This window comes from Pongo abelii, chromosome 13 (genome assembly GCF_028885655.2).
Source record: "Pongo abelii isolate AG06213 chromosome 13, NHGRI_mPonAbe1-v2.0_pri, whole genome shotgun sequence".
Taxonomy (NCBI): domain Eukaryota; kingdom Metazoa; phylum Chordata; class Mammalia; order Primates; family Hominidae; genus Pongo; species Pongo abelii.
Genome location: NC_071998.2, coordinates 37,222,136 through 37,234,837, shown reverse-complemented (window position 1 = coordinate 37,234,837; position 12,702 = coordinate 37,222,136). Strand labels below are relative to the sequence as shown.

General features: G+C 36.5%; 1 protein-coding gene across 16 annotated transcripts in view; it reads left to right on the top strand.

Moving 5' to 3' along the window:
• FOCAD (focadhesin) overlaps window positions 1–12,702 on the top strand; it is a 319,540-nt gene that overhangs the window by 246,323 nt on the left and 60,515 nt on the right. For all 16 annotated transcript variants that reach the window (XM_009244392.4, XM_063714188.1, XM_063714187.1 and 13 more), the window contains 2 exons: window positions 2,756–2,994; window positions 6,406–6,495. In XM_009244392.4, coding sequence (XP_009242667.3) covers window positions 2,756–2,994; window positions 6,406–6,495 — 329 coding nt within the window. The remainder of the gene's footprint in view (window positions 1–2,755; window positions 2,995–6,405; window positions 6,496–12,702) is intronic.

Below are 12,702 nucleotides of genomic sequence, written 5' to 3'. Positions count from 1 at the left end.
ACATGGAGAAACCCCATCTCTGCTAAAAATACAAAATTAGCCAGGCGTGGTGGCACATGCCTGTAATCCCAGCTACTCAGGAGGCTGAGGCAGGAGAATCACTTTAACCCAGGAGGCAGAGGTAATGGTGAGCCAAGATCGCGCCATTGCACTGCAGCCTAGGCAACAAGAGAAAAACTCCATCTCAAAAAAAAAGAAAAAGAAAGAAAAAGAAATCCAATATATAATGTAATGATTCTCAGCCCTGGCTATTTGTTAGAATCACCTGGGGAACTTTAAATACACACACACACAATAAATATTATATATATAAAATATGAAAATATATATGTAAATTATAAGAAATATGTGTGTAAATATTAATATTATATATGTACGTACATATGCATATATAATGTGAAATACATATGTATAGAAATATATATATATATAAAAGAAATACTGATGTGTAGTCCCCACTGCTGATTTAATTGCTCATGGATAAACTCCAGGCATCAGCATTTTGAGAGCTCTCTCAGTTATTCTAATGTGTAGTCAGGGTCAAGAGCTACAGTTGTAGTAGAATAAACGTTGGCTGAAATGTGGGGACTCCAAGTTTCTAGTCATAGTTTTTTTTCATTTCAGGTTGTGTGACTTTGGGCAATTCACTCAACCTTTTTGAGTCTTTTTGTCCTGATTTATAAAATGAAGGAATTGAACAATACCATCTATGGTAATTGTAGCCCTTGCTCCCCCGCTTCTTGTTTTTGTGACTGTTGACACTTACTTCATCATTCTTATTTTTCTTATCTGCAAAATGAAAGTAAAAATTAATGCTTTGCCAACTTTCTAAAAAGATTATGAAGATCAAATAATATACTTTATGTAAAAATGTTTTGAAAACTGTTAAATACTCTATAAATACAAAGTAATGTTGTTGATCATTTAAAAAGAAAAAAGCTACCTGTTACCCATCCTCTGTCTTCATGCTTGTATTCTAAGATTTGAAGCAAAATGAGAAAACACTTTTTTGTTTAGGTTTCCTTTTCCTTTTATTGGTGGTAGTACATGCTTTATTTCTGTGTCTTTGTAGAACTATTTTGGTCCTACCCTATTACTATCCATTGCCTAGGGAATTATAATGATCATGGGGCAATCAGCTGAGTGGCAGAGGATTATAGTTAATTTTAATAAAAATATAACACAGATTCTGAACTGTTGCTAAGATCATGAATTTAGCTTAAAACCTTAATGCTGAAGGTCTTCTCTGTGTATTTTGTGTGCCTCTGTCCTGCCCTTGGGAAGATCTGGTATGTATTCATCAGGGGCTTTGGGTTTAGAGCTAGATTTTTAACCATAGTTGAGGTAAAAAAAAAAAAAAAAAAAAGACTTACCAGATGATGTAGAATTAAATTGGAAGGTAAATTTTGCTCAAAAAGTTAATTGCTTTATGATGATTTACTTTCTATCAGAAGTGTTCTTATTTCTTTAATGATGAGTGAAAACTTTAGATGCTTATGGAGGTCTTTGTAATAACTATCTAGTTCAGATATTCACCAGAGCAGGACACTGTATGAAATTTCTCATATGCTACTTAGTTCTTGCAAACCAATCAAAATAATCTCTTTACTAGTCAGCTCTGATTGTCTCTTACCTTTGTGAGGTTTTGCATTACCATACTTTTCAAAGCCCTGTTTTAAAAGTCACTTTATTTCCTGTGTGCTACCAGCTGGGTCATTTTGAGTAACATTATCATTAAAATAGTGCTATATTAATTTAAAGTGTAACTTAGTACGTTTGATTTTTATCCTTAAAGTACCAAAGCTTAGAGAGTGAGTGGGCTTAGAATTAAAAACACATTTTAATGTGCTTCGACTGCAAGGGACACCACCACCCTTATGGTGTGTCTGAAATTTTAAATTGGATAATAGTGAAGAATGATAAACGGGCTTTCTTTCCCACTTTAGACATATTTATAAATGTATATAATGTCTGGTAGAGCTCTCTAACCTGGGATTCTTATAGAAGCTTTTCATATTCAGCTGCTCTGTCATTTTATTAGGGCTGTTATTCATTTCTTTTCCCATAATTACATGTAGGAAAGGGCATATAGAGCTCTCCATTTCATTTTGAATAGCTGGTTATTGCTTTGTAACCAAAGGCTTTTAGGATTTCAACTTCCTTTTTAATTAAAAGGAATTAACCCCCTGTAGGAAATAATCCATCTACTGGGAAGTGTTCCCACCAAAAATTTTGGGAGATATGCCAATAGGTCCCTGTGCTAAATTTATACTTGTTTCTCCATACTAAACTTAAACTCTTTTCCTCCCTTTTCCTTTCTTTCCTGGAAAACTCCTAGCTTTCTGGACATTTATAATGTGGCTTGCTGGCTTGTCCAAGCTCAGATAGCTTCAGTTTTTTGTTTTTTGTTTTTTTGTTTTTTTAATATATATACATGTGGGCTTTTAGGAACACTGAAATTGTTTCAAGCCTTATATTGAGGGAATTTATAACCTTTAAAAGGAAGACACTTGTAATTTGGTTTTTCAGATTTAAAAGGATATTATTAATCGATTATTTAGTAGCAAAATATTTCATTAATAATGAAAACATAATCTATAGACAAAAACGTTTGGATTTTTAAAAAATGTATTATTTTGGGTGTCGGCCGGGGTGGATCTAAGAGAAGCTTGTGTGGTTGTATGGTGCTTTTATGATAGGTATGCTTCCTTCATGTTTAAGGCTAACCCTGTTTTCTTTCTTTGGCATGTCCTAGAAGTCCTATTCTGGTGAAAACACAGCTAGTGCCATTGCCCGTTCTGCTGCCGCCACGGCTTTGTCTCTCCTTGTGCCAGTTTTCATTATCTCTTGCAAAGAGAAGGTTGAGGAAATCCTGAACATGCTGACTGCCAGGTTACCTGGGAAACCAAGTGCTGATGAGTCTCAAGCCGTGCAAATCCACATGGGCCTTGCTTTAGGGATGTTTCTCTCTCGCTTGTGTGAAGAGAAACTCAGGTACAGTTTATTAAAATATTCCTGCTTTTCTTCTTTGTGATTTTTTGCAAAGGATTTTGCACCCATATGCACCTATACATAAACATTGTATCTGAGCAATATGTGTTTGCTAAACTTTCTGAGATGGGCAAGTTGATCCTTTATTCTTCTTTATGAGTAAATTTATCTATCTAAAATACTATCATGTAGGTATTAATGTATTTTAAGGGTTGCTAGTATTAAAGTGATTGGTTACTTGAAAATCATTTCATGCTTAGATGAAAGCCCCAGGTACCTACGTGTGGTGGACATGAGAAAAGTCAAGTTATGGTGCTATAAGTAAAAAGCTTCTTTTTTCTGATTTATATGGGATGAAAATAACGGCCAATCTTTTGTTGTTATCACTGTAAAATGAGAGGAGAGGACTGGCATATCTCTAGTGCCTAAGGGGTGTTGGGAATCACTGAATCACCTGAGAACTACATGTACCCGGCTTTAAATATTGGTTTTTTTTCCTGTGCCCTGGCCACATTTTTATAATCTTTAAAGAGTCTTAATCTGTGCATATTATAACTGTGTGCTTTGTTCACTTTGATTGCTCATTTTTGGAGTGCTAACTTTACCCTTGAATGGAGCTAATGGAATAGACTCAGGTGGAAAATTCCACTAAATCGGAAAGGTTTTTTTAGTGCACAAGTCTGCTTTAGTTTTGTTGTTCATACTGCTTATTTATTTTCTAGCAATTCTTAGAATTTTATATATCTACATTGATTGTAGTGGGCTACAACATGAGTATTTGCTTATCATGAATATTTTTATGTCAGTGACTAGGCATTTAGCCCTGTTTTCCTACTTTGGAAATATGATAGTAGGGAGAGGCATTCTGTTGTGATATTAGATTCTTTTAAATTCCTGGTTGGCAGAAATTAGCTGTCCAAAGGCAAGAACTGGTGTTGGTGTGGATAAACTGGATGACACTATGCTATATTTATTTCAGTTTGAGACCACTGATTAAGTCCTTCCCAAACACGAGTATGTGAAACTTTTATGTGAATTGCTATTGATTTTGGGGAATACCATATTTCAGATGATCATTTTCAGCTCTTAGAAACATCTGTCAGATGATTGGGATTATTCTCTTAGTCTTTGAGACCATAAGTGCAATATGGCCAGAATATTCATTTTGTTCTGTTCACCATCACTAATAAATATAGGTCTTGTTCTGGAGATGAATAAAAAACTGCCCTTTGCATGTGATTTGACTGTTACATATCTTGTGTGTGTGACAGAACACAAAGTATTTTTAAAGACTTAAAACTTGAAAGTGATTTTTTCCCTTTGCTACTATGCTACAAATGACAGTCTCTCCACCATCTGTGTTCATGCTCTTTCTTTGGTATCTTTTCAAGCAACATGTTTTGCAACTAAAAATGAGCTGTGGCAGTTTAATTCTAGGCAACTCATTTCATCCTATTCTGGCTCTGACTCCTTTCTTCACTAGCTTAGGAGGAGATGCTGCTGCTTTTAGGCTGACAAGCTTGCATTTGTGGTTAACTTAATCATGCTGCCTGGAGGAACCTATGATGATTCCCCCAGAACACTTGACCCTGCTTCCTAGGTTGTCTTCCACTCCTGTCTGTCTGACTTGAATTCACACCTGAAGGAAACCCTAGGCAAAGACATCAGGAAGCTCCTTCCTTAGCTGAGCACCCACAGAATAACTACAAATTTTAACTTTGCCCTAACATTCCTGTGTTTGAGAGCATCCTCCTTCTACTTAGGGCCTGTGTGTTAGTAATGCCATTACTAATATAACTATTCATGGCTCCCACCTTCCCAATTTGTTGGAATTGAGGAATATCAAATATTTGCCTTTTGATACTAATAAATTTTTTACCAGGTAGTAACAATGCTAACAGAGAATTTCATCTTTGGAGAAAGTTTAAATTATTTTCTAAAAGCGTTTTGAGAGCTGTTGATTTTGACTAGTCAGTGACATCAAATGTGTCCCAATGTGGTCCTTTAATGGGAACAGAATTAGGACAATATGTTGTTTTTCAGAGACTAAGAAATCACCATGTAGAAGAGAATTATGAATCACATCTGTAATTGCAGCACTCTGGGAGGCCGAGGCGGGCAGATCGTGTAAGCCCAGGAGTTTCAGACTAGCCAGGCATGGTGGCAAATGCCTGTAGTCCCATCTACTTGGGAAGCTGAGGCATGAGAATTGCTTGAGCCCAGGAGGCTGAGGTTGCAGTGAGCTGACGTTGTGCCACTGCACTCCAGCCCAGCCTGGGTGAGAAAGCAAGACTCTGTCTCAACAAAAAAAAAAAAAAAAAAAAAAAGGGAGAATTATGAAAATCATTTCATTTTTTGCTAAGGCTTATGAAAAAGTCTCCTGAATTTAAGTTCCATCTAAAATTTATTCAGAAGCTGTAGAATGTTGTTCCACAGCTTCTTGCTTCTGTCATAACCCCCAGAAAATACAAGTATGATCTCTTTAGCATTTGTTTAGGATATTGAAGTATATTTTACTCCAAAGGACAACTTTTATAGGATTTATTTAGTTAAAGCTATTAAGTCTGTGTGTGTGATGTGAGGGGTGTGCGCGTGGGCATTTGTTTTTCATTCAAAAATTCCTTCACCTTGGGCAAAACTGCTATAGTCTTGGTTTGGGAAAATATTTTAAAAAGTGCTCTCTGCCTGGTTGTCGATCCTGGAGTTGCATTCCACTTAGCATGATCTGAAGTAGCAATATGAGAGTTAAGATGTAGGAACCTCTAGCTATTAAAATGTCAGTGATGAAGCCCACAAATCTGCCTGAAGGGACAACCATAGAACCTTTTAAGTTTTATTTTACTATGCAAGTCATACTTCTTACCCAGGCATTTATAAAATCATCAATTGCTGTATAAATGCAAACAAATATAGGTCTAGGATTTTCTCCCCTTAAAAATAAGTAAGTAAAGGAATAGAATTTATAACCTCCACAATTGAGACATGAAATCAGAAGTGACAGTCTTTGCAAGAAAGATTTGGAATGATTATTGATAATGTCAGCTTAATAGGTTAAGTATTCTGAAGAAAATCACTTAAGCATCCTTAGAAATATATATGTGGAATTCCGAGTTTATTTTTTATATTTCAATGGCTTAAAATTTGAACAGGCTGAGAAAAATCAAAAATAGGAGATTTTGTGTTTATTGGTTTGCAAGTGATTATACTGCTCAGAAACCCAATTATTGAATAATTTGTCAGACTTAGTTTCTGTAACTACCAAATAAGCATATGCAACTCATCAATATTGTCACTTTTTTTTAAGAGAAATGCTGGTATTTCCAGTAAAATATTGAGAGTATAATATTGTATTAAGTATTTTGGATAGTTGACTAATTTTAAATAATTCATTGTTTCCCCTTAATCTTTAACCAGTGATATATGTGGCCAAGAGATGAACCTTCTTCTGATGAAGTCGTTGGATGCCCTGGAAAATTGCTGCTTTGACACTAGTCTTGAATACAAGTATGTTGTTCCTATTTCCACTCTCACAGGTACTTAGACATTGCTTCCTACACTGCCATAAGTCTTGCATGCTATGGAGAAATATTTTTTTATTTTTATTTTTTATTTCCATAGGTTATTGGGGAACAGGTGGTGTTTGGTTACATGAGTAAGTTCTTTAGTGGTGATTTGTGAGATTTTGGTTCCCCCATCATCCAAGCAGTATACACTGCACACAATTTGTTGTCTTTTATCCCTCACCCTCTTCCCACGCTTTCTCCCTGAATCCCCAAAGTCCATTGTGTGATTCTTAAGCCTTTGTATCCTCATAGCTTAGCTCCCACTTATGAATGAGAACATATGATGTTTGATTTTTCCATTCCTGAGTTACTTCACTTAGAATAATAGTCTCCAGTCTCACCCAGATTGCTGTGAACGCCATTAGTTCATTCCTTTTTATGGCTGAGTAGTATTCTATCGTGTGTGTGTGTGTGTGTGTGTGTGTGTGTGTGTATCACAGTTTCTTTATCCACTCATTGATTGATGGGTATTTGAGTTGGTTCCACGTTTTTGCAATTGTGAATTGTGCTGCCATAAACATGCATGTGAAAGTACTTTTTTGTATAATAACTTCTTTTCCTGTGGGTACCTACCTGGTAGTGGGATTCCTGGATCAAATGGTAGTTCTACTTTTAGTTGTTTAAGGAATCTCCACACTGTTTTCCGTAGTGATTGTACTAGTTTACACTCCCACTAGCAGTGTAGAAGTGTTCTCTGTTCACTGCGTCCACACCAACATCTATTATTTTTTTATTATGGCCATTCTTGCAGGAGTGAGGTGGTATTGCATTGTGGTTTTGATTTGCATTTCTCTGATCATTAGTGATGTTGAGCATTTTTTTATACATTTCTTGGCCATTTGTATATCTTCTTTTGAGAATTGTCTATTCATGTCCTTAGCCCACTTTTGGTGGGATTGTTTTTGTCTTGCTAATTTGTTTGAGTTTGTTGTAGATTCTGGATATTAGTCCTTTGTCAGTTGTATATAGATTGTGAAGATTTTCTCCCACTCTGTGGGTTGTCTGTTTAGTCTGCTGACTGTTCCTTTTGCCATGCAAAAGCTCTTTCATTTAATTAAGTCCAAGCTATTTATCGTTGTTTTTAATTGCATTTGCTTTTTGGTTCTTCATCATGAAATCCTTGTCTAAGCCAATGTCTAGAAGGGTTTCCCAGTGTTATTTTTAGAATTTTTATAGTTTTAGGTCTTAGATTTAAGTCCTTGATCCATCTTGAGTTGATTTTTGGATAAAGTGAGAGCTGAGGATCCTTCTGTACAGTTTTATTCTCTTACATGTAGCTTGCCAATTAAGCTTACATGTAGCTTACCAGTTACCCCAGCACCATTTGTTGAGTAGGGTGTCCTTTCCTCACTTCATGTTTTTTTTTTTGATTTGTTGAAGATCTGTTGGCTGTATTTGGGTTTATTTCTGGGTTACCTATTCTATTTCATTGTTCTATGTGCCTAGTTTTATAACAGTACCATGCTGTTTTGGTGAATGTGGCCTTATAGTATAGTTTGAAATCAGGTAATGTGATGCCTCCATATTTGTTCTTTTTGCCTAGTCTTGCTTTGGCTATGTGGACTCCTTCAGAAAGCTCTCAGAATTGATAACAGAATTCAGCAAAGTTTCTAGACACAAAATTAATATACCCAAATCAGTAGCTCTTCTATATACCAACAGTGACCAAGCTGAGCATCAAATCAAGAACCCCACCCCTTTTTTTTTACAATAGCTGCAAAAAAAAATAATAAGATACTTAGGAATATACCTCTACAAGGAAAACTGCAAAACACTGCTGAAAGAAATCATAGACGACACAAATGGAAACACATCCCATGCTCATAGATGGGTAGAATCAATATTGTGATAATTGCCATACTGTCAAAAGCAATCTACACATTCAGTGCAGTTCTCATCAAAATACTACCATCATTCTTCACAGAACTAGATAAAACAATCTTAAAATTCATATGGAGAAATATTTGTAGAATGTGATTTTGAATTCCTTTGCAGAGAGTTTTCTGTAATAATTAATCAAAAAACTTATTATTAAAGCTTCCTTGTTCTGAAAACCATGTTTCAGCAATAGACAAATTATTTAAATTCAAAGCAACAACTGTCATCTTGCAGCTTACACCTTATATTACTAAGACCTTAGTTTTGACTTATGTTTATCATACAAGGCACATGTATGGGGACATGGATGCATGACTTAATCTTTTTTAAGTATTTATTTTTATTTATGTATTTATTTAGACATAATTTCACTCTTATTGCCTAGACTGGAGTGCAATGGTGGAATCTTGGCTCACTGCAAACTCCGCCTCCCAAGTTCAAGTGATTCTCCTGCCTCAGCCTCCCAAATTGCTGGCATTACAGGCATACATCACCACGCCCAGCTAATTTTGTATTTTTAGTAGAGTTGGGGTTTCACCAATTGGTCAGGCTGGTCTCAAACTGCTGACCTCATGTGATCCACCTGCCTCTGCCTCCCAAAGTGCTGGGATTACAGGCGTGAGCCACCCTGCCCAGCCGACTTAATATTTTAAAGATTTGTTGAGGCCATTTGAATTTGATTGGGCTAAGAGGGCCTTTGACTGATGATTTATGTTTCCCTGTGAAATCACATGGCTAGGAAGTAGAAATGGAAGCAAATAGGTTATATCAGGGATTACCAACCTGCTTAGCATTAAGAACCTTTCCCTTCCCCATGCTAACACCATGGTTTTTAAGGAGTTTTGTCTATTAAACTAAATGCTTTAAAATTTATTTTCTCATTTCAGTAATGAAAGATAAAAATGAAAAATAATCAAAAAAAGAATACTCAAAAAAGAGTTAAACACACTCATTTAATGAGATATTTAATGTTTCAGTTAGTCTGTGTGACTTGTGTAGGTGAATATATGGTATGGTTTTGTTAGGCTTTCGGAAATACTGACATTTTTGAGGGAGCTACATCGTAGTTTTTTAGACTTCCATGTGTTTTGGAACCTCAGGCATGAATCCTCTGGTGTTCATTGTTATTAGGAATTAACAGATTATAAGCACTAACTTCCAGTTTATTGACTCATTTACCTTTTGATATTATGGGCACTGCTCAAATATGCATGAAATCAGTGTTTACATTTCTGGCCTTTAGGAACTTATGATTTACAGATACATTCATACCTTCTATCCTGTTAGTTTCAGACTAACAAAAGGGTAAATGATATGGTAGCGGTAGCTGCATGTGTAAAGGGTTTCATCAGGAATAAATAAAGTAAAATGTCCATTTAATAGGTGGTAGTTATGGGATCTTCTTTCAGATGCAGGCTAAGATTGGAGAGGAACTAGTGCCACTCACCTGGTTTCTCAAGAAACACTTTTGGGGTCAAGTGACTTCTTAAGAGTGTGGTTTGAGGCCGAGCGCGGTGGCTCACGCCTGTAATCCCAGCACTTTGGGAGGCCGAGGCAGGTGGATCACGAGGTCAGGAGATCGAGACTGTCCTGGCTAACATGGTGAAACCCCGTCTCTACTAAAAATACAAAGAAAAAACAGGGATGCCCTCCCTCACCACTCCTGTTCAACATAGTGTTGGAAGTTCTGACCAGGGCAATCAGGCAGGAGAAGGAAACAAAGGGTATTCAATTAGGAAAAGAGGAAGTCAAATTGTCCCTGTTTGTAAATGACATGATTGTATATCTAGAAAACCCCATTGTCTCAGCCCAAAATCTCCTTAAGCTCATAGGCAACTTCAGCAAAGTCTCAGAATATAAAATCAATGTGCAAAAATCACAAGCATTTTTATACACCAATAACAGACAAACAGAGAGCCAAATCATGAGTGAACTCCCATTCACAGTTGCTTCAAAGAGAATAAAATGCCTAGGAATCCAACTTACAAGGGATGTGAAGGACCTCTTCAAGGAGAACTACAAACCACTGCTCAATGAAATAAAATAATATACAAAGAAATGGAAGAACATTCCATGCTCATGGGTAGGAAGAATCAATATCGTGAAAATGGCCATACTGCCCAAGGTAATTTATAGACTCAATGCCATCCCCATCAAGCTACCAATGACTTTCTTCACAGAATTGGAAAAAACTACTTTAAAGTTCATATGGAACCAAAAAAGAGCCCACATCACCAAGTCAACCCTAAGCCAAAAGAACAAAGCTGGAGGCATCACACTACCTGACTTCAAACTATACTACAAGGCTACAGTCACCAAAACAGCATGGTACTGATACCAAAACAGAGATATGGACCAATGGAACAGAACAGAGCCCTCAGAAATAATGCCACATATCTACAACCATCTGATCTTTGACAAAGCTGAGAAAAACAAGCAATGGGGAAAGGATTCCCCATTTAATAAATGGTGCTGGGAAAACTGGCTAGCCATATGGAGAAAGCTGAAACTGGATCCCTTCCTTACACCTTATACAAAAATTAATTCAAGATGGATTAAAGACTTAAATGTTAGACCTAAAACCATTGCCTAGAAGAAAACCTAGGCAATACCATTCAGGACATAGGCATGGGCAAGGACTTCATGTCTAAAACACCAAAAGCAATGGCAACAAAAGCCAAAATTGACAAATGGGATCTAATTAAACTAAAGAGCTTCTGCACAACAAAAGAAACTACCATCAGAGTGAACAGGCAACCTACAGAATGGGAGAAAATTTTTGCAACCTACTCATCTGACAAAGGGCTAATATCCAGAATCTATAATGAACTCAAACAAATTTATAAGAAAAAGACAACCCCCCATCAACAAGTGGGCGAAGGATATGAACAGACACTTCTCAAAAGAAGACATTTATGCAGCCAAAAGACACATGAAAAAATGCTCATCATCACTGGCCGTCAGAGAAATGCAAATCAAAATCACAATGAGATACCATCTCACACCAGTTAGAATGGCGATCATTAAAAAGTCAGGAAACAACAGGTGCTGGAGAGGATGTGGAGAAATAGGAACACTTTTACACTGTTGGTGGGACTGTAAACTAGTTCAACCATTGTGGAAGTCAGTGTGGCAATTCCTCAGGGATCTAGAACTAGAGATACCATTTGACCCAGCCATCCCATTACTGGGTATATACCCAAAGGTTTATAAATCATGCTGCTATAAAGACACATGCACACGTATGTTTATTGTGGCACTATTCACAATAGCAAAGACTTGGAACCAACCCAAATGTCCAACAATGATAGACTGGATTAAGAAAATGTGGTACATATACACCATGGAATACTATGCAGCCGTAAAAAAGGATGAGTTCATGTCCTTTGTAGGGACATGGATGAAGCTGGAAACCATCATTCTCAGCAAACTGTTGCAAGGACAAAAAACCAAACACTGTATGTTCTCACTCATAGGTGGGAACCGAACAATGAGAACACATGGACACAGGAAGGGGAACATCACACACCGGGGCCTGTTGTGGGGTGAGGGGAGTGGGGAGGGATAGCATTAGGAGATATACCTAATGTTAAATGACGAGTTAATGGGTGCAGCACACCAATATGGCACATGTATACATATGCAACTAACCTGCACATTGTGCACATGTACCCTAAAACTTAAAGTATAATAAAAGAAAAGAAAAGAAAGATTGTATATATATTTAGAAAAAGATTGTCTTACCAATTTTTAAGAATTCATTATATATTATGTATATGAACTTTAGTCTACCATATTTATTACAAATATTTTTCTCAGTCATTTTGTTGATTTACTTTTTAAAAAGAATATAAATGTATTATTACCACTGAAGTGTACCCTTAAAAATGATAAAGATGGTACATTTTATATGTATATTTTACCTTAATAAAAATTAAATTAAAAATTGAAAAAAAATACAGAAAAAAAATTAGCCCAGCGTGGTTGCAGGCGTCTGTAGTCCCAGCTACTCAGGAGGCTGAGGCAGGAGTACGGTGTGAACCCGGGAGGCGGAGCTTGCAGTGAGCTGAGATCCTGCCACTACACTCCAGCCTGTGTGACAGAACGAGACTCCGTCTCAAAAAAAAAAAAAAAAAAAAAAAGAGTGTGGTTTGAATATGAGTAAAGAAAGAGTTTGATGGCATGGTTGAAGTATCTTGAAAATAGAAAATGATTAATGAGAAAAATAGGGAAATTTAGCTGTTATTTGAATCCAATGAAGAGTTGAGAT